This window comes from Anguilla rostrata, chromosome 6, assembly GCF_018555375.3.
Source record: "Anguilla rostrata isolate EN2019 chromosome 6, ASM1855537v3, whole genome shotgun sequence".
In the NCBI taxonomy this organism is placed as follows: domain Eukaryota; kingdom Metazoa; phylum Chordata; class Actinopteri; order Anguilliformes; family Anguillidae; genus Anguilla; species Anguilla rostrata.
The window spans coordinates 48,853,122-48,877,686 of record NC_057938.1 but is presented as its reverse complement, the minus strand read 5'-3'; the positions used below and the strand labels follow the sequence as shown (position 1 = coordinate 48,877,686).

Below are 24,565 nucleotides of genomic sequence, written 5' to 3'. Positions count from 1 at the left end.
TGTGTGTGTGGGGGGAGGGACTGATAAAAGCAAGACTGTCCCGGTCTGTCCTTTCTATTAATAGCCCACAATACGACTGGTGTTGCTCGCAGAAACTTTGAGGAACTCTGACAGAGCTTTGAGCTAACGCCGCACGCCCTCCTCCCGCACGGGCCAAGTGTGGAGGAATAGCCGGAGTCCCCCTTCCCCCCTCACGCGGGTCCCCACGAGCCGGGACTTCCTGACGCAGGGTCACTTCCTCTTACCGCCAATTTCGAGCTGGTAGCCGATGTTGGCCGGCCAGCTCCTGGCTGTTCCTCGGCACCGTTGCAGCCGCACTCTGACCGAAGCCCCCCGTGTCCCCCCCCCCCGCGCAGAGAAAGCCGCGCTGATGTCGATGGCGGACAGCGAGGTGCAGAAGAGCGACATTTCGTCCAGCAGCCAGGGGATGGTGGAGAAGGAGGCCCTGGCGCCGCTCCTGCTGGAGGTGAGCGCGGGACGGGGGGTGGGGGGGGTGGGGGGGTCTGGGGGTCATCTCATTTTCTGTCCTCGCCTTTCAGAGGAAACATCCACGTGCGCTAGACATGCTGTTAGACACACACGGGCTTCTCCGTCATCTGCAGCCCCTATTGTGTGTCTGTGTTTTGCCTGTAACTGTGTTTTGTACATTTTTAACGGGAGTCTATTCAACTCAGTCCAGTTTGAAATGAAAACCCAAGCCGCCTTTCGCATTTTTGGCGCAAACGCTTCCTAGCTAAGACGATAGGTTCGCCTGAGCACGCTAAATTCAAACCTAGCGATTCAAGCAAACGGTTTGCATTTTGGAAGAAAAAAAAAAAAACGTTCAAAGAGCTTTGGGAGTCCGAGTCAGCGTTTCTGTCTTCCCCTATGCCCACGTCGGGCCCCTGTGTCCGTGCGACGGTGGCCCCTGGCCCACTTTTTCGGACGCGCCTCCGCCTCCGCCTCCTCCCCACCTTTGTGTGGGACTCTTCCTCCGGACGGCGGGGGCGGGGAGCAGAGGGGCGGGCGGGGGATAGGCTTTCACTCTTTTGTGCGGTTCCCCGCAGGCGCTGGACGGGTTCTTCTTCGTGGTGAACGGAGAGGGCCGGATCGTGTTCGTGTCGGAGAACGTGACCGGCTACCTGGGCTACGCCCAGGAGGAGCTGATGACCTCCAGCGTCTACAGCATCCTCCACGTGGGGGACCACAACGAGTTCGTCCGCAACCTCCTCCCCAAGAGCCTGGGTGAGCCGCCCTTTTTTTCCCCATCATGGCCGCCGCTGGTCTGGCGGAGAGCGGGGGGGTTGAGATCACGCGGAGGCTGTAACGCGCGCGGGGGTCACAGAAGCTCCGAACGGTGCCGCCGTGTAGCCGCGGCTCTGGCCAGAGCCTTTTAGCCACCAGATCAGTGTAATCCGCGGGGATGTGATGCTAATGCAGGCAGAGAGGCGGGGAGGTCAGGTTTTAACATTGTTCTGCTTTTAGGATTCTGCCAGTCAGCGTTCCCTTCATCCTACGAGGAATTATGTTCCTCACCGTTTCCCCTCTCTCTCTCTCTCTCTCTCTCTCTCTCTCTCTCCTCTTTATCTCTCTTTGTTTCTCTCTCTCTCACCCTCTTTATCTCTCTCTGTTTCTCCCCCTCTCTCTCCCCATCTTGCTCCGTTTCTCTTCCTCTCCCTCTCTCTCCCCATCTTGCTCTCTTTCTCTTCCTCTCTCTCTCCTTCTCTCTCCCTCCCTCCCTCCCTCATTCCCTCTCTCCCTCTCTCCCTCCTCTCTCCCTCTCTCTCTCCCTCCCTCCCTCTCTCTCTCCCTCTCTCCCTCTTCCCTTCTCTCTCCCTCACTCCCCTCTCTCTCTCCTCCCTCCCTTCCTCCCTCTCCCTCCCTCTCTCTCTCTCCCTCCCTCCCTCTCTCTCTCTGCAGTGAACGGCATGCCCTGGCCGCAGGACAGCGCTCGCAGGAACAGTCACACCTTTAACTGCCGCATGCTGAAGCGGCCCCCGGACGAGATCGACTCGGAGAACCAGGAAGCGCGGCAGCAGTACGAGATCATGCAGTGCTTCACCGTGTCACAGCCCAGAGCCGCCCTGCAGGAGGAGGGCGAAGGCGAGTCCCGTACTTTACACTCACATTCTACACTGGACATTCTACACTCACATTCAACACTGAACATTCTACACTCACATTCAACACTGCATGTTCTACACTCACATTCAACACTGAACATTGTACTCTCACATTCAACTGAACATTCTACGCTCACATTCAACACTGAACATTCTATACTCATTCATCACTGAACATTGTACTCTCACATTCAACTGAACATTCTACGCTCACATTCAACACTGAACATTCTACACTCACATTCAACACTGAATATTCTACACTCATTCAACACTGAACATTCTACACCCACATTCTGCGCTGCGTATCCTACGCCCACATGTGTTCCGTTCACTCACGTCTCTCACGGAAACGCCTGCGTCATGTGACTCCTCTCCTGTCTGCGCAGATCTGCAGAGCTGCCTCATCTGCATTGCCTGCCGCCTGCCCCGGCCACAGCCGATCCCCGTCAGCACGGAGTCCTTCATCACCAAGCAGGACCCCACAGGCAAGCAGCGAGCCCGCTCAGTGTTCCCATTCTGAGGAGGCCTTCCTCCTGTGTGCTTTGGAGGCAAAAAGAAATAAATACTATTTTAAAATAAAAAACATGGTACTTTACTTTAACACCCTTCCTACATGGATTGGTCCTTCAGTCAGTCAGTCAGTCAGTCAATCAGTCAGTTAGTCAGTCAGTCAATCAGTCAGTTAGTCAGTCAGTCAATCAGTCAGTTAGTTAGTCATTCAGTCAGTCAGTCAGTCAATCAGTCAGTTAGTCAGTCAGTCAGTCTAGTCATCATCAGTGCATTAGTCAGTCAGTCAGTCGTAGTCAGTCAATCAGTCGTTAGTCAGTCAGTCAGTCAGTCAGTCAGTCAGTCAGTCAGTCAGTCAGTTAGTCATTCAGTCAGTCGTAGTCAGTCATCAGTCGGTTAGTATGCATCAGTCTGTCTCTCGTCAGTCAGTCGCAGATCAGTCAGTCAGTCCATCAGTAGATCAGTCGTCAGTCAGTCGTCACGTCGTCGTCGTAGTAGTCAGTAGTCACGCGTCACGGCGTCGGAGATGACTCTGTGCTCTCTGCTCGTGCCGCAGGAAAGATCATCTCCATAGAGACCAGCGCCCTGCGGGCGACGGGACGTCCGGGCTGGGAGGACCTGGTACGGAAGTGCATCTACGCCTTCTTCCAGCCCCAGGGCAAGGAGCCGTCCCACGCCAAGCAGCTCCTGCACGAGGGTGAGCAGACAGGGGGGTCTGGGGGCGGGGGCTGCGGGGGGGTCGCTGGGCTGAAAGGGTCATGTTAGGGCACCCACTGAGCCAGAGCCGACAGCGTCGGTGTGCTATAATTAGGGTCCAGATGCGGCATCCGTTTTGGCTCATATATGCTGGCCTGTGTTTAAATATGAATATTTCACATTCTTATGTAGGTTTTTTTTCTGTAGTTTTTTTGTTAAATTGATTTTACATGGTATTGCTTTATTCCCTGACTTTCGGTTTGGTTGACATTGCAATGCCTTGCAAATTGTTGCTGCCCCCTGTTGGTTTTATTGGGTATGGTTCAACATGGTTCTCTTGATGGACTTGCTTTTAGTGTAGAAACCGGTTTTAAGCAGAGGCAATGGATTTACCGTGAGTAATTAAACGCCTTTTTTCTTTTGTGTGTGCGTGTGTGTGTGTGTGTCTGTGTGCGTGCGTGTGTGTGTGTGTGTGTCTGTGTGCGTGCGTGTGTGCGTCCGTGCGCGTGTGCGTGTGTGCGTCCGTGCGCGTGTGCGTGTGTGCGTGCGTGTGTGTGTGTGTGTGTGTCTGTGTGCGTGCGTGTGTGTGTGTGTGTGTCTGTGTGCGTGCGTGCGTACATGTGTGCGCGCGTGTGTGTGTGTGTGCGTGTGTGTGCGTGTGTGTGTGTGTGTGCGTGTGTGTGTGTGTGTGTGCGTCTGTGTGTGTGTGTGTTGCGTGTGTGTGCGCGTGCATGTGTGTGTGCGCGTGTGTTGTGTCTGTGTGTGTGTGTGTGTGTGTGTGTGTGTGTGCGCGTGTGTGTGTGTCTGTGGTGTGTGTGGTGTGTGTGTCTGTGTGCGTGTGTGTGTGTGTGTGTGTGTGTGTGTGTGTGTGTGTGTGTGTGTGTGTGTGTGTGTGTGTGTGTGTCTGTGTGTGTGTGCGTGTGTGTGTCTGTGTGCGTGTGTGTGTGTGTGTGTGTGTGTGTCTGTGTGTGTGTGTGTGTGTGTGTCTGTGTGTGTGTGTGTGTGTGTGTGTGCGTGCGTGCGTGCATGCGTGTGTGTGTGTGTATGTGTGTGTGTGCGTGTGTGCATGTGTGTGTGTGTGTGTGTGCGTGCGTGTGTGTGTGTGTGTGTGTCTGTGTGCGTGCGTGCTGTGTGTCTGTGTGCGTGCGTGCGTGTGTGTGTGTGTGCGTGCGTGCGTGTGTGTGTGTGTGTGTGTGTGTCTGTGTGCGTGTGTGTGTGTGTGTGTGTGTGTGTGTGTGTGTGTGTGTGCAGTGATGGCCCACGGCACGGCCATCAGCCCAGTGTACCGCTTCACCCTCAGCGATGGGACGCCCCTCAGTGCCCAGACCCGCTGCAAATTCTGCTGCCCCCCCAACCCCGACGTGCAGCCCTTCATCATGGGCATCCACACTATCGACAGGTACCGCCCCCGTACCCACGGCAACGCTCAACCCATGGCTCCACGTCACATGCACATAAACACAAGTAGCAGATTACAGCTGGACCACAGCATATTGCACCCTGGTTAACTGCCAGTATCCAGCATGCGATCAGTGTGAGGCTATACCAGGGCTGCCCAGCCCTGTTCCTGGAGGTCTACCAGCCTGTCATTTCAACCCTAATTTGGCACGCCTGGTTCTACTAATTAGCAGCTCAGTGAGTTCTGTAGCTGTTGGATGAGGTGCGCTTTGTTAGGGCTGTACTGAAAACCTTACAGGATGGTAGATCTCCAGGAACAGGGCTATGCAGCTCTGCCTTTGGGTAATCACCGCACCTCTCCACTCCCAACGAAGTGCGGCAGCTGACCTGTACGTTTTCTGTAGCTTTGCTTCCCTCTTTGCGTTTAGCGGCTCTGTTCATAGCGCCTTTCCCTTCCCGTGTGTCCTTCCGCAGGGAACACAACACTGCTAGCTCTCAGGAAAACACTACCCCCAGCCTTCCACCCACCCACGGGAGCCCGTCTCCCGCCCAGCCCTCCCGCTCCCCCGCCGTCCAGCCGGGCAGCGAGCTCAGCCAAGCCCCAGGCCTCGGCCTGCATCTCAACAACGGCGGGCCCGGCTCGGCCGCGGGCTACCTGACGCCCAGCCGCATGTGCCCGCCGCAGCAGGTCAGCAGCCCGTCCCCCCTGGGCAGCCCCCTGGGGGCCACCCCTACCTCTTTCGTGTCGCCGCGGCCGCCGCGCGGCAGCCCCGGGCTGGGCGGGAGCCCGCGGGTCCCCGGGAACCCCTTCTCGCCCTCCACGCCGAGCCTGCACTCCCCCGCGGGCACGCCCAGCGGCAGCAGCAGCAGCGGCGGCGGCGGACTGAGCCGCCAGGCGTCCGGGGGCGAGGGGGGCGGCCTGGGGCTGTCCCTGCCCTCCCCCCTCCCGCAGAGACCCACGGCCCCCGCCCCGGCGGCCAAGCTCCCCGACCACCCCGTCCCGCCGGCCCCCGAATCCAGGGAGGACCCCGGCAAGGCCCCGCCGCAGCTGGGCAACCCCAAACTCAACCAGCTCCTGGACGCCTGCGCCGGGGGGCGGGGCCCCGAGCCGGAGGCCCCGCCCTCGCTCCCCGGCCAGTGCCCCGCCTCCCACAGCTCCCTGACGGAGCGGCACAAGATCCTGCACCGCCTCCTGCAGGACAGCAGCCCCTCGGAGCCCGCCGAGGGGGTGAAGAAGGAGCCCCAGCTGAAGAAGGAGTCCGCGGGCAGCCCCGGCGGCGGGACGGGGGCCAAGGACGCCTCCGACCAGCACCAGGACCACCAGCTGCTGCGCTTCCTCCTGGACACGGACGAGAAGGACCTGGAGAACCTCCCGCCCCCCGCCACCCTCAGCCTGCAGACCATCCGCGTGAAGACGGAGAGGAAGTCCAGCACGGAGACCCCCTGCACGGCCGTCGGCTCCCCCCAAGCCAGCGAGCGGCCCGGCAACACGGTACTGCCGCCTCTCTACCGCCCCCTGCCTGAACCTGCAGTGCATGCGCTGTGTATCACGTTCCCAAACCCAGTACTGCCGCCTCTCTACCGCCCCCTGCCTGAACCTGCAGTGCATGCGCTGTGTATCACGCTCCCAAACCCAGTACTGCCGCCTCTCTACCGCCCCCTGCCTGAACCTGCAGTGCATGCGCTGTGTATCACGCTCCCAAACCCAGTAAAACGGTACTGCTGCCTCTCTACCGCCCCCTGCCTGAACCTGCAGTGCATGCGCTGTGTATCGTGTTCCCAAACCCAGTACTGCCGCCTCTCTACCGCCCCCTGCCTGAACCTGCAGTGCATGCGCTCTGTATCACGCTCCCAAACCCAGTAACCCTGTACTGCTGCCTCTCTACCGCCCCCTGCCTGAACCTGCAGTGCATGCGCTGTGTATCACGCTCCCAAACCCAGTAAAACGGTACTGCTGCCTCTCTACCGCCCCCTGCCTGAACCTGCAGTGCATGCGCTGTGTATCGTGTTCCCAAACCCAGTACTGCCGCCTCTCTACCGCCCCCTGCCTGAACTTGCAGTGCATGCGCTGTGTATCATGTTCCCTAACCCAATAACATGGTACTGCCGCCTCTCTACCGCCCCCTGCCTGAACCTGCAGTGCATGCGCTGTGTATCGTGTTCCCAAACCCAGTACTGCCGCCTCTCTACCGCCCCCTGCCTGAACCTGCAGTGCATGCGCTGTGTATCGTGTTCCCTAACCCATTAACGCGGTACTACTGCCTCTCTACCGCCTCTCTGACCGCCCCCTGTCTGAACCTGCAGTGCATGCGCTGTGTATCGTGTTCCCTAACCCATTAACGCGGTACTACTGCCTCTCTGCTGCCTCTCTGCCGCCCCCTGTCTGAACCTGCAGCGCGCACACTGGATATCATGTTCTCTAACCCATTAACGCGGTACTACTGCCTCTCCACCGCCTCTCTACCGCCCCCTGCCTGAACCTGTAGGGCGCGCGCTGTGTATCCTGCTGATTCATGCATGCCTGTGTGCGGCGTGTGCGCTAACAGCATTTCATTGCCTGGAGCGGGGGTTTGGGGTGTGTGGTGGCGTCGAGATGGGTCGCATGAATTTATTAAGAATTCAAGCTGAGCCCTCTGTGCTCCCATCCACAGTTAGTCATTAAATCAAACGGAACACTGTGCTGGCCAGAGGACCTGCGGCTTTGTTGACTTTTGATAAAAAAAAGATTTTGGCCTGGATTCCGGTTGGGTGAGAGAAAGTGTAATCGCTCATTGATTGTGCCCTGAAAGTTTGGGAACCCCTGCTTAGAGGCCGGAGGGTATCTTATTTTATCATTCGCCTTTTAACTTGTCCCTCTGCCACTACATCCTCTTGTACTGTCCCATTACCCACTGCCTTTGGAAAGGTGGTGCTGTGACCCTGACCTTTGTCATGTGTGTATGTGTGTGCTCGTCTGTGTGTGTGTGCGTGTGTGTGTGTACACAGCCGTTCCCCAGCGCTGATCTGGACACGCTGACCCAGCTGCTGCCGGCCCTGAGAGGGGGGGCGGGGCCCCAGGCGCCGGAGGACCAGGGCGCGTCGCAGCCTGCGGAGGCCCACATTCCCCGGGGCGTGAGCGTCAAGCAGGAGCTGCCCAGCGCGGCGGGCCGGGGTGAGGGGGCGAGGGGGCGTGGCCAGGGGCGGGGTCAGGGGCGGGGCTTCTCTGCGTGCACGCCTGCGTCGGTCCTCCCTGACCGTCCGGCTCCTCCTCCTCCTCCTCCTCCTCCTCCTCCTACCCCCCCAGCCTTCGGCGACGGCGCCGGCCTCCAGAGCCAGTCGCCCTTCGAGTTCCGCAGCCCCTCCACGCCCAGCCAGGGCCAGGGAGACCCCTTCCAGCCCCCGAAGGACGGCAGCCCCTACCCCCCCGAGGCGGGGCACGGGAACGCCTTCAGCGCCAGCGCAGGTACCTCGCTCTAACCCCCCCACCCCCACGCGGCGCCAGGTGTCATGTGACCGCAGCGGTGGCGGTAATGGCGGTGTGATGTTTTTCCGCAGGGCTGTCCAAGATGGAGATGGCCGGGCCTCAGCAGTTCCAGCCCGAGCCGCTGCCTTTCGACGGGACCCTGGGCAGCGCGACCCCGGCCCCCCACCCCTCGCCCCAGGAGTGAGTACAGCCCCGCCCACCGGCACGCCCAATCACAGCTCACGCCTGCGGATCCCTGTGACGTCTCTCCCTTTCTCCCCACCCCTTTTTTTCTCTCTCCCACCTCCCTCTTGTGATTTATCCGTCCGTCCCCCCATTGCTTTTTTCATCTTGCTCTCTCCATCTCTCTTCATCACTAATTTGTTAACGACATGCCCTGTTTGAGTGAAGTTTTGGGCTTGGGGGGGGGAGTTTTTCGAGTGGCGGACGATACAGGGAAAATGAAGGTTTAGTTTTTAACCTCACAGTGAAACAGCTGCTGCGTTATGATTTCTGCTGTGAACACGGTGTGACGAACTGGATTATATGAAAGAAAGATAAAGGAGTTTAAAATTTCTCTCTCTCTCTCTCTCTCTCTCTCTCTCTCTCTCTCACCCTCGTGTCTCTCTCTCTCTCTCTGTCTCTCTCTCTTTCCCTCCAACTCACTCTCCCTCGTGTCTCTCTACATCTCTCTCTGTCTCTCTCTTTCCCTCCAACTCACTCTCTCCCTCGTGTCTCCCTCCATCTCTCTCTCTCTCTCTCTCTCTCTCTCTCTCTCTCTTTCTCGCTCTCTCTCTCTCTCTCTCTCTCCCCCTCCTGTCTCTCTCCCTCTCTCTGCTCTCTCTCTTCCTCCCTCCTCTCTCCCTCGTGTCTCCCTCCTCTCTCTCTCTCTCCTCTCTCTCTCTCTCTCTCTCTCTCTTCTCCTCTCTCTCTCTCCCCTCTGTCTCCCCCTCTCCCTCCCTCTCTCTCTCTCTCTCAGGCCGTGCACGCCGCTGGATGAGATGCTGTGCCCGCCCACCACGCCGGAGGGGCGGAACGACGAGAAGGCCCTGCTGGAGCAGCTGGTGTCCTTCCTGAGCGGCACGGACGAGAGCGAGCTGGCCGAGCTGGACCGGGCGCTGGGCATCGACAAGCTGGTGCAGGTGAGCCGCCGCCGACTGTTCCGGAACGCCCGGAGGCCCCCGGGCGGTGGGGTGCAGGGGCTGGCGGTGGGGTGCAGGGGCGGGCGGTGGGGTGCAGGGGCTGGTGGTGGGGTGCAGGGGTTGGTGGGCAGGGGCTGGGTGTGCAGGGCGGCTGCTGGGAGTTCAGGGTTCTGGCGAGGCGGCGGGGCCGGACCAGGGGCTGCAGTTTGGTGCGTTCCAGGGCGGGCGGGGCAGGGGTCGGGCCCGGCCGTCGGGGTGCATGGCGTGCGCCGCATGGAGCGGTGCCACCGCGGGCTGCGCTCCAGAGGTCGCAGGGCCAGCGCAGGTTGAGCGTCCACTGGCGTCTCCGTTCCGCCCTGTCAATGGTGCACGTCGCATCCTATGTGGGTGCACGGGCTGGTACGTTCACCACCCCCCCACGTGGCGAAGCTGCAGGGGTGTGGGCGGGGGTGGGGGGAAGGGGGCAGTGGGGTGCAGGGGCTGGTGGTGGGGTGCAGGGGCTGGTGGTGGGGTGCAGGGGGTTGGTGGTGGGGTGCGGGGTTGGGTGCGTTCGGTGGCTGAGTTTCTCTTGTGTCGGCAGGGCGGCTGCCTGGACCCCGTCTCCCAGCGGTTTCCCTCTCCGGCCCCGCAGGCGGCCCCCGGGCCGCCGGACCCCAAGCTGCCCGGCTACCCCGCCCAGTTTCCCCCCGGCTCCCCGCAGTTCCCCCCCGAAATGGGCCGGGCGCAGGGCATGGGGTTCGGGGCCCCCCGGCCCCCGTTTCCCGGGGGCATGAACATGGCGATGCGCCCGACCATGGCCAGACCCCCCGGCCTGCCCAACCAGCTGAGGCTGCAGCTCCAGCAGCGTCTGCAGGGCCAGCAGCAGGTAATGCACTGCGTCCCCACACTGCCGCTACACAGCCTCTCACTGTACCACACACTGTGTCCCCACACTGCCGCTACACAGCCTCTCACTGCACCAATACACACTCACTGCGTCCCCACACTGCCGCTACACAGCCTCTCACTGTACCTGTACACACTCACTGCGTCCCCACACTGCTGCTACACAGCCTCTCACTGTACCAGTACACACTCACTGCGTCCCCACACTGCTGCTACACAGCCTCTCACTGTACCAGTACACACACACTGCGTCCCCACACTGCTGCTACACAGCCTCTCACTGTACCAGTACACACACACTGCGTCCCCACACTGCCGCTACACAGCCTCTCACTGTAGCAGTACACACACACACACACACACACACACACTCTCTGTGTCCCCACACTGCAGGTACACAGCCTCTCACTGTACCAATACACACACACACACACACACACCGCGTCCCCACACTGCCGCTACACAGCCTCTCACTGTAGCAGTACACACACACACACTTTGTCTCCACACTGCCGCTACACAGTCTCACACACACTATGAAAAGTGTCCGGAGCAGCCCGTGAGTTTGTTTCTCCTCCCCCCCCCCCCCCATTCCAGATCCTGCAGCAGAACAGACTGGCAGCCATGAGCCAGTTCCCCGGCGGGGGTCACGTTGCCATGGGGATGCCCCAGGGCATGCAGCAGACGCAGATGCCGTCGCAGGTGAGGCCGGGGATCGGAGGGCTCCAGGGACGCCGCCGCCACCGCCATGTTTCTTACGCTTCGGCTGGAAGTGACAGTTTGGGTTTTATGTGAAAGGGAATATGCATAGTTCTCCCCCCTCCTTATGTTCATTTTAAGTTCAATGAGCAGTTTACAGGGTGCTGGCAGGCCGGTGTGTGCGTCGAGCGTGCGCTCCTGTCAGTCGCAGAGTTTTAACGAGCCTTAGCGTTTCCGCCGCCGACGTGACGGAGGTCGAGAAAAGGAAGTGGGACGGGGGGAGAGGGCGGGGGGGTAGACCGCAGTTCGTGTTTTAGGAAGAACATCGATTCTAAAACGGGGCTCACTTCCCTAAATGTTACCGCGCTCCTCTAGGAGATAAGGGAGGGGGAGAATGTGGTTTGAAGTGCCTTTACGCGACCGGCACGTCCATTAGAAATGAATTAAAATTCCAAAGGGGTGAACTTAAGACTTCTCAGCTACACGGCCTTCATCGAGGCGTGGTCCGCTTTCCTCTCCGAGGTTCTGATTATCGGCACCCTGACTGGCCAGTCGACCAGTCGCAGAGCTGTGGGCGGTGGGCGGTTGATATTGATTGGCGTTTGCGTCTGACTCCTCCCCCCCCACAGCCTCCCCTGAACGCGCAGATGCTAGCCCAGAGACAGCGGGAGCTCTACAGCTTCCAGCACCGGCAGCGCCAGCTCCTGCAGCAGAAGGTCATGCTGATGAGGCAGGGAATGGCCGCGGGGCCCATGGGGCCCGCCCGCATGCAGAAGGGCCCCCAGCAGCAGCCGCTGCAGCCGTCGCAGTCGCCGCAGCAGCAGCAACAGCAGCAGCAGCAGCAGCCGCAGTTCGCCTACCCGCCCAGCTACACGCCGGCCGGAGGGAACCCGCCCACCTCCCCCAGCCACTTCAGCCCCATGGGCGGGGCTCTGGACCCCAAGATGGCCGCCAGGGGCGCCATGGCTAACCAAGGCATGATGGGAAATATGCAGGGCCAGTTTGGGGGCGCGGTCAACTCCCCAGTGCAGCCCAGTCTTTTCCAGCAGTTTGGAGGCTCAGGTCAGTCCCTGGTGTGGAGTGTGTGGAGATCAGTGTGTGGAGATCTCGCCTCTCGTTTTTGTCCATAAATGCAGTAGTCTGCAGGGAAATCTCTGTTTAACAAACTAGGTCACTGTTCTCCGTGTCAGCAATACAGCGCTTAGGTAATTCTTACATTTCTGCGTAAGTGTGCTGGGCTGAGGTTGAGCATGTGTCTCGCTGTTCAGGAATGGGCCAGCAGGGGGAGCCACCATTTCCCCCATCCCTCAGCCCCACCAGCCCGCTGCTTTCGCCGCAGATGTCCGCCTCCCAGAGTCCTCTGCTCCAGCAGACGCAGCCGCCGCCCGGCTACCAGTCACCTGACATGAAGAGCTGGCAGCAAGGCGGCATGGGCAACAACAGGTACCGTTTCCACGGCAGCGCACAACGGATGAACGAGCCTTTGAGAGTGGCAGTAGGCATTACATTACAGGCATTTAGCAGACACTCTTATCCAGAGCGACTCACACAACTTTTTACATAGCGTTTACAAAGCATCCATTTATACAGCTGGATATATACTGAAGCAATGCAGGTTAAGCAATGCAATGCTTGGCTCAAGGGTACAACGGCAGTGTTCTGGCGAGGAATCGAACCTGCAAGCATTAGGTTCCAAGCCCAGCTCCTTGCCCATTATACTACAGTGCCACCCATAGGCGTTTGCCATGGCGCGCCTTCGCGCATGGATTCAGAATTCCGTCGTATCGGCTTGGACGCGTTGCGCAGGTGCGAGAGGAGGCGTGAAGAATCTGGTCGGTTTTCACGCCGGGTAATTTCAAAACATTTCCGTCCACCGAGGCACTTGACTTAGCGTCCCTACTGCCAGCGTGTTAAATGTGTTACCGAGCATTGCATAATTCCTGAACGCCTGGTTGTCTGAAAATGTGACGCCAAAATCCAAAAATGGAAGAATCACAGCCAGATCGCGGTTTCTTTTTTTTTTTTTTTTCCTCGTCGTCTTTTTTTGTAGAGCCAAGAATCTTGCTGCTGGGTTATTACATTACACCGCAGTCGTTACACTACGATCACTTGGCAGATCCAGAGTGAGTTACAGTAGTGGAGAACAAGACTGTTCATGTTCACTTTAAATGTGAAAACCACATTTAAACTATGAACCACAAGCAGTGTAGCGTCAGATCAAATACGTCTTTCTAACATTTTAATAGCTCCTGTACATTTGCAAATACCTGTCAATCCTCAATATATTAGCTGAGGTTCTAGCAATGAACTACTCTGTGACACAAATAAATAGGTTTTTGTTTTTTTTTTGTATTTGGTGGCGGATCTTCGGTGTTTCTCATTGGCTCACAGTCTTTCCTGCTCATAATTCATTGGCTGTGGAATTTGTTTGCTGACTGACCTCTCCAGAGGGGCAGAGTCCGTTTTGCTGTGCTCTCACAATCACTATCTTTGCTACACGTTGAAAGAAAGGGGGGCGACCATTCCAGTGCTGACGACACGCTTGTTGAAGGCTGCCTCAAGCAAGCGGTTTCACACAAATTGTGATTGGTCTTTGTGTGTGTGATTGACAGCATCTACAACCAGTCTGGGCAGAATACACCTCAGGCCTTCGGGCAGCAGGGCGTGTACAACAACATGAGCATCACGGTGTCGATGGCTGGAGGCTCCGGGGGCGTGGCCTCCCTACCTCCCATGGGACCACCTGTTGGCATGGGCAACAGTTCCCTGGGCAACGTCAGTTCCATGTGCAACGATCAGGTCAGTCCCCCACACCGCGCTGAAACCAGAACCACGGAGTGCAGTCGACCTAGAATCATGTTTTTTTTTTTCCCCACCTCAAAAAGAGAGAAATAATTGCGTGTTTCTTGTGCTAACCCTTGTATTTTTTTACTCGGCTTTCGCCCCAAATCCTTGTTTGCTGTTAGCAGTTAGCAGTTAGCGCTCGCTGTTTTAGCCACCGACCGAGCAGAAATAGCCGCTAGTCCACTTCCTCACGGCAGACCATAAATGCCTGGTCCATTCTTCAGAACCTGAGTATTGGACCAACGTAGCTGAATAAGGCACTGCATTAGGTTGCAACAAAAAAGAAATCCTGAGTGTAGCACTCCATACTTCCAACGGTTATTGTGTTAGGTGCATATTATGTCGAAAGAACCACTAGTCAGAATTTTAGTGTTGATGGTCACTGTTCCCGATGTCTGTTCCTTGCAGGTACAACAGGTTCAAGTGTTTGCTGATGTCCAGTGTACCGTTAATCTGGTCGGCAGTGACTCCTATTTGAACCAGTCTGGGCCAATGGGATCGCAGAAAGGGTCGACGGGCGGACAGAGCACCCAATCGCAGCAGAAAAGCCTCCTCCAGCAGCTCTTAACTGAATGACACTGTCGCCGAGTGCTGGGAGCGTTTTTCCCCGCAGTGAGCTATATTTATATTTTTTACATTTCGGTTTCTAACTTTCAGCAGGAGTGGTTCTGAAGGTATGGTATTTCTGGGGGGAGAGGGGGAGGGCGAGATGTGAGGATGTCTCAACCTGTGGGAAGAAGGCTCATTCCTGGTTACCTACTTTAAAAAGAAAAAAAAAAGAGAGAAAAAAAAGAATCTGCTTCCTGATTGGAGAAGGATCCCGTTTTCCGGATTTGCCAAGTTAAGAAGGACCTGCTACCTGATTGGCCGTTTGCTGTCGGGCAGGCGCAGTGCTTCTTGGGTAAGAGACTGCACGGCTCCGCTCAGGGCGCGGTCTTTGCCGACCGGCGTGACGACGCAAGGGGCACAACTGACAATTTTTCTCCTGTTGTGCAAGGAAAGCTCAGTTTCAGCGGGATCTGTCACTGATTGGCTCTCCACAGCAGTGCCTGCTGGGAGGACTTTCCCAGTTTGTTTGTTTTTTTTTTTTTTCTTTTCTTTTCTCTTCTTCTCGATGAATCAGAACAAGAACAGCCAGGGACAGGAGTGTCGCCCACCCAGTGTGTGCCACAGACTCCCCTGGGGGAACTGTTATAAATACTAGACTACAGACTCTTCGGTAAAAGTCTCTTTTTTTCTCCTCAGCAGCTGTGAATAAGGACCCGTCTGGCCCTCCTCGGCCAATCAGTGTTTGACATGTGTGCTAATCAGGCTGGTAGTATTGTACAGTAGACGGACACATTTGGGATGAGCTAACACTTTCTACTTTCCTTTTAACGTGGATGAATTATTCTAATGGCAACAGTTCGTTTTTTGAAGTCAAACTCACAATATGTTGTATGGATTTGAAGCAGGACTTTTTTTGCCGTTTAATTTTGAGAATTGGTACCTGTCTATGTTTCATTGTTTTGTTTTTTGTTTGTTTTTTTTTTTTTTTTTTTCCAAGGCGCAATGTTTTGGCATCAGGAGAACGTGGACATCTACAGATGTAACCCAGCAAAATGTTGTTGTCGTTCGTGGGGGGATTGCTCGCTCTCTGCTCGTTTAATGTGAAGAGGAAAAGATTGTTTAGAATTAGATTGTTCAGTTATGGTCAGGCTAGCTTTGCTCTTCCACACCATAAACCCTCCCCTGCCCCCCCCCCCCTTTAAAAACAAAAAAAAACTCCACCCCCCCCCCCACCCCAATACGAGGTGTTGCAATCCCATATGATCAACCGCTATAAATAGATTACTGTGTTTTACAGTAACGTTACGTTTCGTAGGGAGTTTTGTTTCCCGGACAACAGTCATCTCAGTTATAAAAAAAGGGGGGTTTGTGAAGGAAAAATTGGGAAATGGCGTTTTTTCCTCTGTGCAGGCCCCCTCCCCTCTCCAGTTAGCCTCTGAGGACGGCCTCGGCCGCCACCCCGCTGGCTACACACTACGGCTCGTAGGCTGCTCATGTGACTACTGTCGCCCAGTCAGACACTGTTGGTCAGCGCTAGCCTCCGTCGACGCTGACGTAACACTATCGCTAAAGGATCTTGGCAGCGGACGTCGTTTTTAACGATCCGCAAATTTTTTGAAAAAATTAAAAGAAAAAAAATTTAAAAAGCTATTAACAAGCAATAACCTGTCACGAAGAGAGAAGGCGAGATTTGGCGGGGGGTGGGGGGGGTGGGGGGGATTTTGACAGCGAAAAGAAAATCGACAGTCTGATTGTTTCTTTTTTTTTTTTTTTTTTTTGCTATTTTGAGTGTCTGACCAACTCCGGCCACAAGAAAGGCTTTTAAAAAAAGAATTCCACTGTCCGAACGACCTGTTGCCTGAGCGCTGGGACTGCGCGTACGCGAGGTATTCCACAAAGTGCGCGACATTAGCAGAGCGGAGCGGAGAAGAGGGTGGTCCGGAGGGTCCCGCGCCCGACCCCGTCCTCGTGCCCACCGCTTTCAGACGTACTCCAACGATGTTCCACCGTTTGTGAATCGCTGTTAGCGTTTATGTGGGCTGCGTGTGAGTGTGCGCTCGTGCTCCGTACGCGCGTCGGCTGGACGTCCCCGTGTCCCCCCCCCCACCCCCCCCCTCCCCCCGCCCTCTACTGCGGTCGTGGCCTTTTTTTTCGGTTCGGAAGGCCGCTCGCTGTAATTTGGAAGATGCACCAGAAAATGAATCATTCCTCCACGGCTTAGGTCTTGGCGTCTGTTTTTCGAAGCCCTTCGTGTGCCTGATTGAAGGTTAACAGTCTCTCTCTCTCTCTCTCTCTCATGCACCCATTGTTGCGCATATTACGAGGTGTGCAAAAAACACCTGTTTTTACACCACTGCTTTAGCTACCGGCTATCTCTCTCTCTCTCTCTCTCGCTCTCTCTCACTCACAAACACTCACTACTGATGCACGCCTCAGCAGTTTTTAAGGTGATATTTTTTCGGTAACAGACTGACAGAAGTATTTGGGAAATGAGATGGGCGCGTGACGCTGTATATTTACGCGCCATGGGGCGATTACATTTCGTCGTGGTGCTCCAGTTTGCTTTGGCCCATACCATAGAGGTGTGACGCATGCAGTAGACCGGACGGGAGGAGTATCAGGACGCGTAGAGCCGCATGGGTACATGTAAATGTATATTCACATCAAAAAAAAGTGGAAGCAATACACGAGCGGTGTTGTTTTGTGGATAATCCGTGTAATTCGGAAACTTGCTGGGGATATCGGCATTTTGCATTGTGTAAATACACCGAACGGCAAAAAGATCACGTTTCCAACGCGTCACACCACCATCCTGTTTAGTGTGTTGAAAAATTCAGATGCTTTTTTTCCTCTAAAATTCAATGAATGGGATTCACTTAATTCAGCCTTTTTGATGGCCCACCAGTCTTATTTATATTTGCGAGTACAGTACTACACTGTTAGTTTTAGCTGTGCTGCACAAATTAAATTTGTGCAGCACAACTAAATTTTAGTTGTTTTGCATGATTTTACTACACAAGTACAAAAATTTGTTTCGAAAACCATCTTAGAGGCATGTACAATCAATTTTCAATTAGCCTCCAAGGGGTAAAATTAAAACAGCATACCACTACAGTAAAACTGTATATAAAAAGAAAATAATAATATTTATCTGTTGAGAATTCAAGTTGTCTAGTACTCCAGAATTGCGTGTGGATATGATATTTTGCTTCCATTTTTTTTTTTTTTAAGTATGGCTGTGTGAGTGAGAGAATGTATGTGATTAATACTGTATATCTTGTGTTTCAAATGGAAAAGGAAAGGAAATGTCCTGATTTTGATTTCTTCTATCTTTTTAGATGCCTGCATATTTTCCTGTGGGTGTTAAGGTTGCTCTACATGCGAGAGAATGGTTTTGAGACTGCTGAATGTGTTTTAAAGAAGAGAGAAGCAGTGCGGACTGGCTTTTGTACGGGTTAATTTTTGAAAAAAAAAGGCCATATTATTTAATTTGTCTCTGTTGTCAAAAGTTTAAACAGATCTGAAAAAGTGGAACCTTGGTTTTAAGAGAGCACTGCTTGTGTAATTCTAATGGGGTTTTTGTTCACCCCTGACCAGTACAGATCTAGTTTATACTGCTAGTACGTCTAGTCAGTGCAATCCTGTTGATGAAGCATGATTGCATGTTAAGAAATGATGACCAAAGCTTCAATATGTTGAAAATTGTATCGTATGCAAACCTCGGGTAGACTGGAGGAGACAAAGCATAGCATTAACCTTAAAAAAAAAAAAATGTATAAAATAATAATCCCATAATCCTATATGTATAAATAGCCTGTTGATCAACAGTAGTATTGTGTGGTATACAGTTTGTAAAGTGTTACGCTTTATTTCTTTCTTCTTCTTTTTTAAACCTCTTTTAAAAAAAAAAAATAATGACTTGCTGCCTCACTCCCGTTTTCCGAAGATACTGACAAGTGTCCTAACAGTCTTGGCTTTTTCCGACTGTAATTCTGGTCCGTGGAGTTTCCCCAAAGTAGAACCCCCCCCCCCCCCCGCCCCCCTCAGAGTCTGTCTCCTGCTGCCGCTGGTGCATGCAAACGAAGTGAACTGAACAGAGGCCTTAGGGCCACGGGGACCAGCGGACGCGGGCAGGACGAACAGACACAGCCGCTAGCTATGCACCTTAAACACACTCACAAGATTCAAGTGCTCAAATTGACACTGGAATCGGAATATAATCAGATATTTTATATTTTGCTTGTATTCTTGGTGAACATTTTTTTTTTTCTTCTTTTTTTGACAACTGTACAAATCAAAGGACCGGTTTCTTCATTTAGTTTTTTTTTTTTAATTTTCTTTTTATTTTACGAAACGCATTATTTGATGTTCGGAACTGGAACTTTCTGAACAGTTTGTGAACTGAAACCGATGATGCAGAATATTCTGAATTTGAATTTCTATAAATTATATTATTATATTTGAATTTCTTTAGCTGAACACTTTATACCAAATTTGAGGTGCCTCTTGTACATATTTTCTGCATTTCGAGGACTGATCCTTACCGTTTGATTAAAATTATCTTGTTAATGAGGAATTTCTTATATTATCCTTTGTAAAATATGTATGCTGTATTTTACATAATTTTTTTACTGAAATCTAAATATACCAGGCATTTACAGGAAATACAATCTAGTTTTTGCACTTTATATCTAAAATTCAGAGGAAAGAGGCCATTGCTGTAGGTAGTCACATCCAAATTAGATCATCGCTACGTTAAAAAGAATAGCCCCTGAATGTAATCAAAACGATAACAGCGATTTTACTCCTCCAGAAGTAATCTTTGAATTTCTCAGGCTTTTTGAAAACCTTGCTGATGTCCCTCGACATGTACGACATTGAAAATGGAAGCTAGCTCCCATCTCTTCAGGAGTTGAATAAATGGCTAATTTTTCTCAGCTACAGGTCAACACTAATAGCTATGCTTGACTTCACGATTCAGGTTTCCTTTACCCTTGTCTATAAGCTGCTTTAAGTTGATATTTAATAGAGCTTTTAACATTGTATTTTGAAACATTCCTTTTAAAACAAAGTCTCTCAGCTTTTGACTGTCAACCATGTTGTGCTCCTTTGAGTCTTTAATGTAATAACTGTGGCATACTTAGCATTGCTCCTATCCTGCCCTCCTTCAACAAGCTTTCAGATTGTCGACATCCAGATTTCTTTTGTTTTTAATCGCTGATAACCTCCTGCCTGTCTGCTGTACAACTGCTCTCTCTCTCTCTCCCTCTCTCTCTCTCGATAACGCTTTTTACTCACCAAATACCTAACACCTAACTATAAGCGGTATTTTTCTCCGGCGTCTGAAAAACTTAGGAGCGCAACTGTTTGTCTGAGAAATAATGCTTGTCAAGTATTGTAAATGCTGCCTTATTGATACTGATATTGGTTTGTGGTTGTTCAGGCGGGTCTAGAGCTCGCCTGTATCTCTCCATTAACACATGGAACGCTCTCTTGAAACAAGGTTCCACTTTTTCCCTGTAAAATTAATATAAATAAATATATATTATACATTTTACTCATTTTGTCCGGTTTTGTATATTATACCTGCGTATCTTTTTTTTTATGGAAAGGCCGTGACGGATGTGGGGAAAGGGAATGGTGGGCTACTGAGAGGGCTGTGAATGGGCTCCGGTCTTGCCAGGGAAACTGTACCTCAGTTATTAGTTAGACAGTGGGTCGTACGCTGGGTCCAGCACCTTCAGAGATGTCCTGTGGGCTGACGTGGGTGCATTTCGCGTCTGTTCAGCCCATCGGCTCAGTCACTAGTCAGTCTTACTCCTCACTTCTGTAATGGTAGTGTACACCTGAGACGGAAATGCTACCAGTATACACACACACACACACACACACACACACACATACACACCCGCACCCGCACACACTACAACAGTAACACACACGGTACACATACAAACATGACACACAACAACGCACGCTACACACAGCACATACTACACACGCGTACACATACAAACATGTACACACAAACATACGGGTACACACATACACACACACACACGCACATACACAAACACGTACACACAAACACACACACACACAGCCCCCTCCAGTGCTTTTTTGACAGTGGGCAGAGTGTGGTTGGATTAGTCGGATGGCTGTGATGACCTTGGAAGGAATGATGCTTTTGACCAGCAAAATATATATTATTTTTTTCAACATCAGTGAATGTGAGAATGCAACACATTGCAATAAAAGCACCGTTTAAAACCGCATTTCATCCAGCTCATTCTGTACTTCGTCGGTTAATTCCCTCGGTCACCTACCTGACTGTCTGCCTTGCCTTCTGACTCATTCAAGAAGCAGACCTACAGAAACGCAGTTTCAGTGGCAGGCAACGTACTGGCCTTATCGTTTCTATTTTTTTTTTTTTTGTTACAGAATACTGTGTTTATATATTTATCTATTTGACCTTTATTTAACCAAGTAAAATCAGTTGAGAACCAATTCCCATTCACAATGATGACCTGGCCAAGAGGCGTCAGCAAGAGCATGTAAAATAAACACGGTCAACACAAAACGGGACGGCAGCGCTGCTGCCACAACGCCAGTACCCGGCCCCGTCTCTGTTCTCCCTATTCAGGGGTTCCGAGCGGCCATCAGCGCCGGCCGCTTCTCAGACGGCCTCGCGGCCTCTCTCTTCTAGGGGCGACATAGCTCAGGAGGTAAGACCGATTGTCTGGGAGTCGGAGGGTTGCCGGTTCAAACCCCGCCCTGGGTGTGTCGAAGTGTCCTTGAGCAAGACACCTAACCCCTAACTGCTCTGGCGAATGAGAGGCATCAATTGTAAAGCGCTTTGGATAAAAGCGCTATATAAATGCAGTCCATTTACCATTTACCATCTTCTCCTAGCACGCGCCACACGTCACACGCACCCGCCGCCGCCGTTGTGTTACGCAGGATTCCACTGCCTAGCAACCAGACCGAAGCGCGCGCACCGTCTCTACAGCGCGGTATGAACTCCGCCGTGTCTGAGAAGGATAAATGCGCGTAATTAAAGTCTGGGAGACGCCGTAAGGAACTGGGCAACACTTCTCTCCCCCTCTCTTGCCTTGTATCTCTCTTTCATACACCAGTTTTTATACACACCCCCCCCCCCCCCATATAAAGCCTCTGGCCCAAGCACTTTCCCAGCCTGGCCTGCTAATTTGCCAGACGCATCATAGTCCTTCGCTGCCACACACTGGTGCTTTGATATACAACAGCTAGTGACTGGTGTATTTTTCCCTTCTATGCTGATTGGGAATGCACTCTTATTTAACCTTCTGAAGCCTAAATATTCATCCCTCCTCAGCACTGCTGTTGTCTAGTATGATGCTTTTCCTCCGGTATTGTTTGTTAAACACTGTATTTTACTTGCTTTAGTTGACTTGTTTAAACACCTTGCATCAAATTTAACAAACTCTTCACCAAACAGATGTTACTTCTATTTATTGCACTTTAAATGCAAAAGCACCCATTTAACATCACATTTCCTACCCAGGACATACCGGACCCAGACCAACAAAACACCCAGCAACACAAGTTTGCTAAAATACAGTAAATGGCCTCATTACTAAATCTTGGTGCTGGCCTGATGTTTTTGTTTTTTTGTTGTTGCCTCAAATCATCCTTCATAATCCTCTTCAATGGCCAAAACCAGCAGACAGGCTAAATTTAAATCTCCAACAGTGGGGAACATGCAGAATGCTTTAAAATGGAGGCCAGCAGGCCCTGGATTTCATGCTGAGAAGATGTCCACTGCAAGTCCACACCACATGAAAGATGTCCGTTTCCTTTATCACTTGAAAAGTTTGAACTTTCGCAAAAAAGGATGCACCGTCTCTTTTGGGTAAGGCTTGAGGGCCAGGCAGGTGGGTATGTTCTCTGGCTGCTCAACCCACAGCTTGTGAGCTATGCCCTTGTCACGGAGTGTTTCTGACAGGCTGGAGAGAGACACCATATCTGGAGCCTAAATGATGGACATGAAACAGTTGCATCAGTTGTGGGTTAAAAGGTTGACAGTATCCAGTACTGTATGACTTTTGTATTACAGTGATCATGTTTCAGATATGCCATTTAGGAAAAAATGGACGTAACTAAGGCATAGCAATGTGAAAAGGGTAGATGACAGGTGAAATGATCAAGTGTTCTTAATGAAAACGAAACATGGCAGCTATTCATGCACGTCATTTTTTAAGCTAATATTAGCAAGGTAACTATGTCATCTATTAATCATAATAGTCAGAAATATTTTAATGCAGGATCAAAGTCTCAACATAATCAAATGAGAACGAGAACGAGAACTGAGCAAGCTTGCTTAGCCTACATTTGGCTTAACGGACTGGTTTAGCGAGCTAGCATAACTACCTGCAGAACCACTTTGTGCATGCTGTCCAGCTCCGACAAGTACTCCTGCGTGTCAGGATCGTCGTAATTTAAGTGAATGGCTGCTGTGGCGGCGTGGCAAGCTTGCGTGATAACTGCTCCCAAAGGCCATGACAATGTATGAACCAGATCTGACCGGACCACGACATACTGCACCAGACGTCGTGTCGTGCCGGTGCCGGGCGCAGCCATCTTGATTTGAACAGGAAGTTATTTCACAAAATGACGTTAAAGATCCTAAAGGATATCAACAGAGCAAAGATGGCGGACTCTCACACAAGATGCACATGTTATAATGGAAATGATAATTCCCAATTCATCCACAATACAACTTGCTCATTATCGTGTGGGCAGAAAATTTAGCGGCTTGCATATCTTAGCTCTTCCTCCAAGATCTTCGATCCTCCACTACTTCGTCCAATGTATACACATGCTCGCACTGACGTAGTATTTCTCAAAATAGTCCCCATGGAAATGAACTTCTTCCGTTTTGAAGTAAATCTGATATCACAAAACACGATTAGCATACGAACTAATTTGCGGTCATACTGAAAATTGAGTCCATGAACAGCAAAATAAGGCAGTAAATAAATAAATCATTGTCCACAAGGCACTGAAGCTTTTTTTTAAATTGTACTTTAATGTTTTTAAACAGTGCAAGATAATGTTAAATTCATCCAAGCAGTGAAAATGTGATGTGGAAGATAGGGTTTCAGATATGGTTAGTGCAGCACCACTTTGTGAATAATCAAAAGGAACATGCATAGTTCTGAAGCACCTGGTTAAATGCTAAATTGTCTTAGTTCAGACTTTATTTGCTTAATTGCTTTGCATTGTGGGACTGACTGGACTTTGCACAGCCAACATAAAACATTAATTAACCAGAAGCATGTATTCAAGCAAATATGTGTACAAAAAGACTGCAAAGAAACGCATAGAGAAAATGTGCAAAATATTATTTCTGCTCTTCAGTCCTTTTGGTCACTAAAACACTTTCAGTTCTATAATATCAGTTCCAGACATGCAACATTGGCCTGAGCCAAAAGCCTGAGGCCTGTTGCCATGCATTGTGTAATTTCGTACTAAAACTACGATCAGCTGCTGTGTCCCCCATGGGGGGGAAAAAAAAAAAAAATTTTTCCCGAGAGCCAAAAGGCTGCAGATTCAGGGGTACGTGTGGGGTCAAAGGTAAGGGGTCACAGCAATGTTGCCTCCAAGAGTCAGTGCTAGTGCCAGAGGAGCACTATTATTTTTTACTCGCTAGTCAGATGTGCAGGTCCAAGACAAACATACGCCTGTATAAAACAGCCCACACCATCACACACACTATCTCTCTCTCTCTGTCCCCCTCTCTCTCTCTCACACACACACACACACACACACAATCACGCACACACTCCTACACGCACAGCAGCAGTAACAGCACTGGGAGTGCCCACACCTCCCCAGCTCATGGGAATGTGGGTACTGCGGGATGTTACATTCCATACCTGTTGACCTGTAGGTTTTCACTGCAGCCCAGACAAAGCACACTTCATTCAACAGCTACTGTCGAGATCTCAGTTGGCTGCTGATTAGTCAAATCAGGTGTGCCAAATTAGGGTTTGAATATGAAAATTTGCAGGACGGTAGATCTCCAGAGGCAGGGTTGGGCACCCTTGGTTTACATTGTGGGCGGTGAGGGCACATCAGTGCACCGCACCTCCACAAAGGCGTAGGTGGTCCTCAGACCTGGCTGACTTTCAATCAGCTCAATTACACTCCACTACGACACCTCTATGGAAGATATCCGAGTGCTCAGCTAGTAATCCCGGCAGATGACACAACCTCTGTCTGGCACAAAGTTCCCTCCTTAGAATGCTTCCCATAGC

General features: G+C 52.0%; 2 protein-coding genes across 2 annotated transcripts in view; one reads left to right on the top strand and one right to left on the bottom strand.

The window, feature by feature from the left end:
• Positions 1 to 19,824, top strand: part of ncoa1 (nuclear receptor coactivator 1) — a 26,414-nt gene extending 6,590 nt beyond the window's left edge. Inside the window, exons 2-18 of the mRNA XM_064340246.1 lie at positions 357 to 466; positions 1,047 to 1,224; positions 1,900 to 2,082; positions 2,492 to 2,590; positions 3,169 to 3,309; positions 4,560 to 4,707; positions 5,181 to 6,198; positions 7,692 to 7,857; positions 7,990 to 8,148; positions 8,241 to 8,349; positions 9,128 to 9,290; positions 9,871 to 10,155; positions 10,773 to 10,877; positions 11,504 to 11,936; positions 12,143 to 12,317; positions 13,487 to 13,673; positions 14,127 to 19,824. Coding sequence (XP_064196316.1) covers positions 357 to 466; positions 1,047 to 1,224; positions 1,900 to 2,082; positions 2,492 to 2,590; positions 3,169 to 3,309; positions 4,560 to 4,707; positions 5,181 to 6,198; positions 7,692 to 7,857; positions 7,990 to 8,148; positions 8,241 to 8,349; positions 9,128 to 9,290; positions 9,871 to 10,155; positions 10,773 to 10,877; positions 11,504 to 11,936; positions 12,143 to 12,317; positions 13,487 to 13,673; positions 14,127 to 14,294 — 3,827 coding nt within the window. The 3' untranslated portion in view covers positions 14,295 to 19,824. The remainder of the gene's footprint in view (positions 1 to 356; positions 467 to 1,046; positions 1,225 to 1,899; positions 2,083 to 2,491; positions 2,591 to 3,168; positions 3,310 to 4,559; positions 4,708 to 5,180; positions 6,199 to 7,691; positions 7,858 to 7,989; positions 8,149 to 8,240; positions 8,350 to 9,127; positions 9,291 to 9,870; positions 10,156 to 10,772; positions 10,878 to 11,503; positions 11,937 to 12,142; positions 12,318 to 13,486; positions 13,674 to 14,126) is intronic.
• A 1,917-nt stretch (positions 19,825 to 21,741) lies between these two features.
• Positions 21,742 to 23,141, bottom strand: ptrhd1 (peptidyl-tRNA hydrolase domain containing 1). The gene is made up of 2 exons (XM_064340245.1): positions 22,677 to 23,141; positions 21,742 to 22,278 (listed from the first exon to the last, which is right to left on the bottom strand). The coding sequence occupies exons 1-2, from the start codon at positions 22,884 to 22,886 to the stop codon at positions 22,108 to 22,110; spliced, it is 381 nt and encodes a 126-aa protein (XP_064196315.1). The 5' UTR covers positions 22,887 to 23,141; the 3' UTR covers positions 21,742 to 22,107.
• Positions 23,142 to 24,565: the final 1,424 nt, after the last annotated feature.

What these genes read in the sequence shown, in the direction of transcription:
- ptrhd1 (XM_064340245.1), bottom strand. Translation starts at nt 22,886, where the DNA reads ATGGCTGCGCCCGGCACCGGCACGACACGACGTCTGGTGCAGTATGTC. An exon ending in TGCACAAAGTGGTTCTGCAG is followed by an intron (nt 22,279 to 22,676) that starts GTAGTTATGCTA and finishes TCCATCATTTAG; the next exon opens with GCTCCAGATATGGTGTCTCT.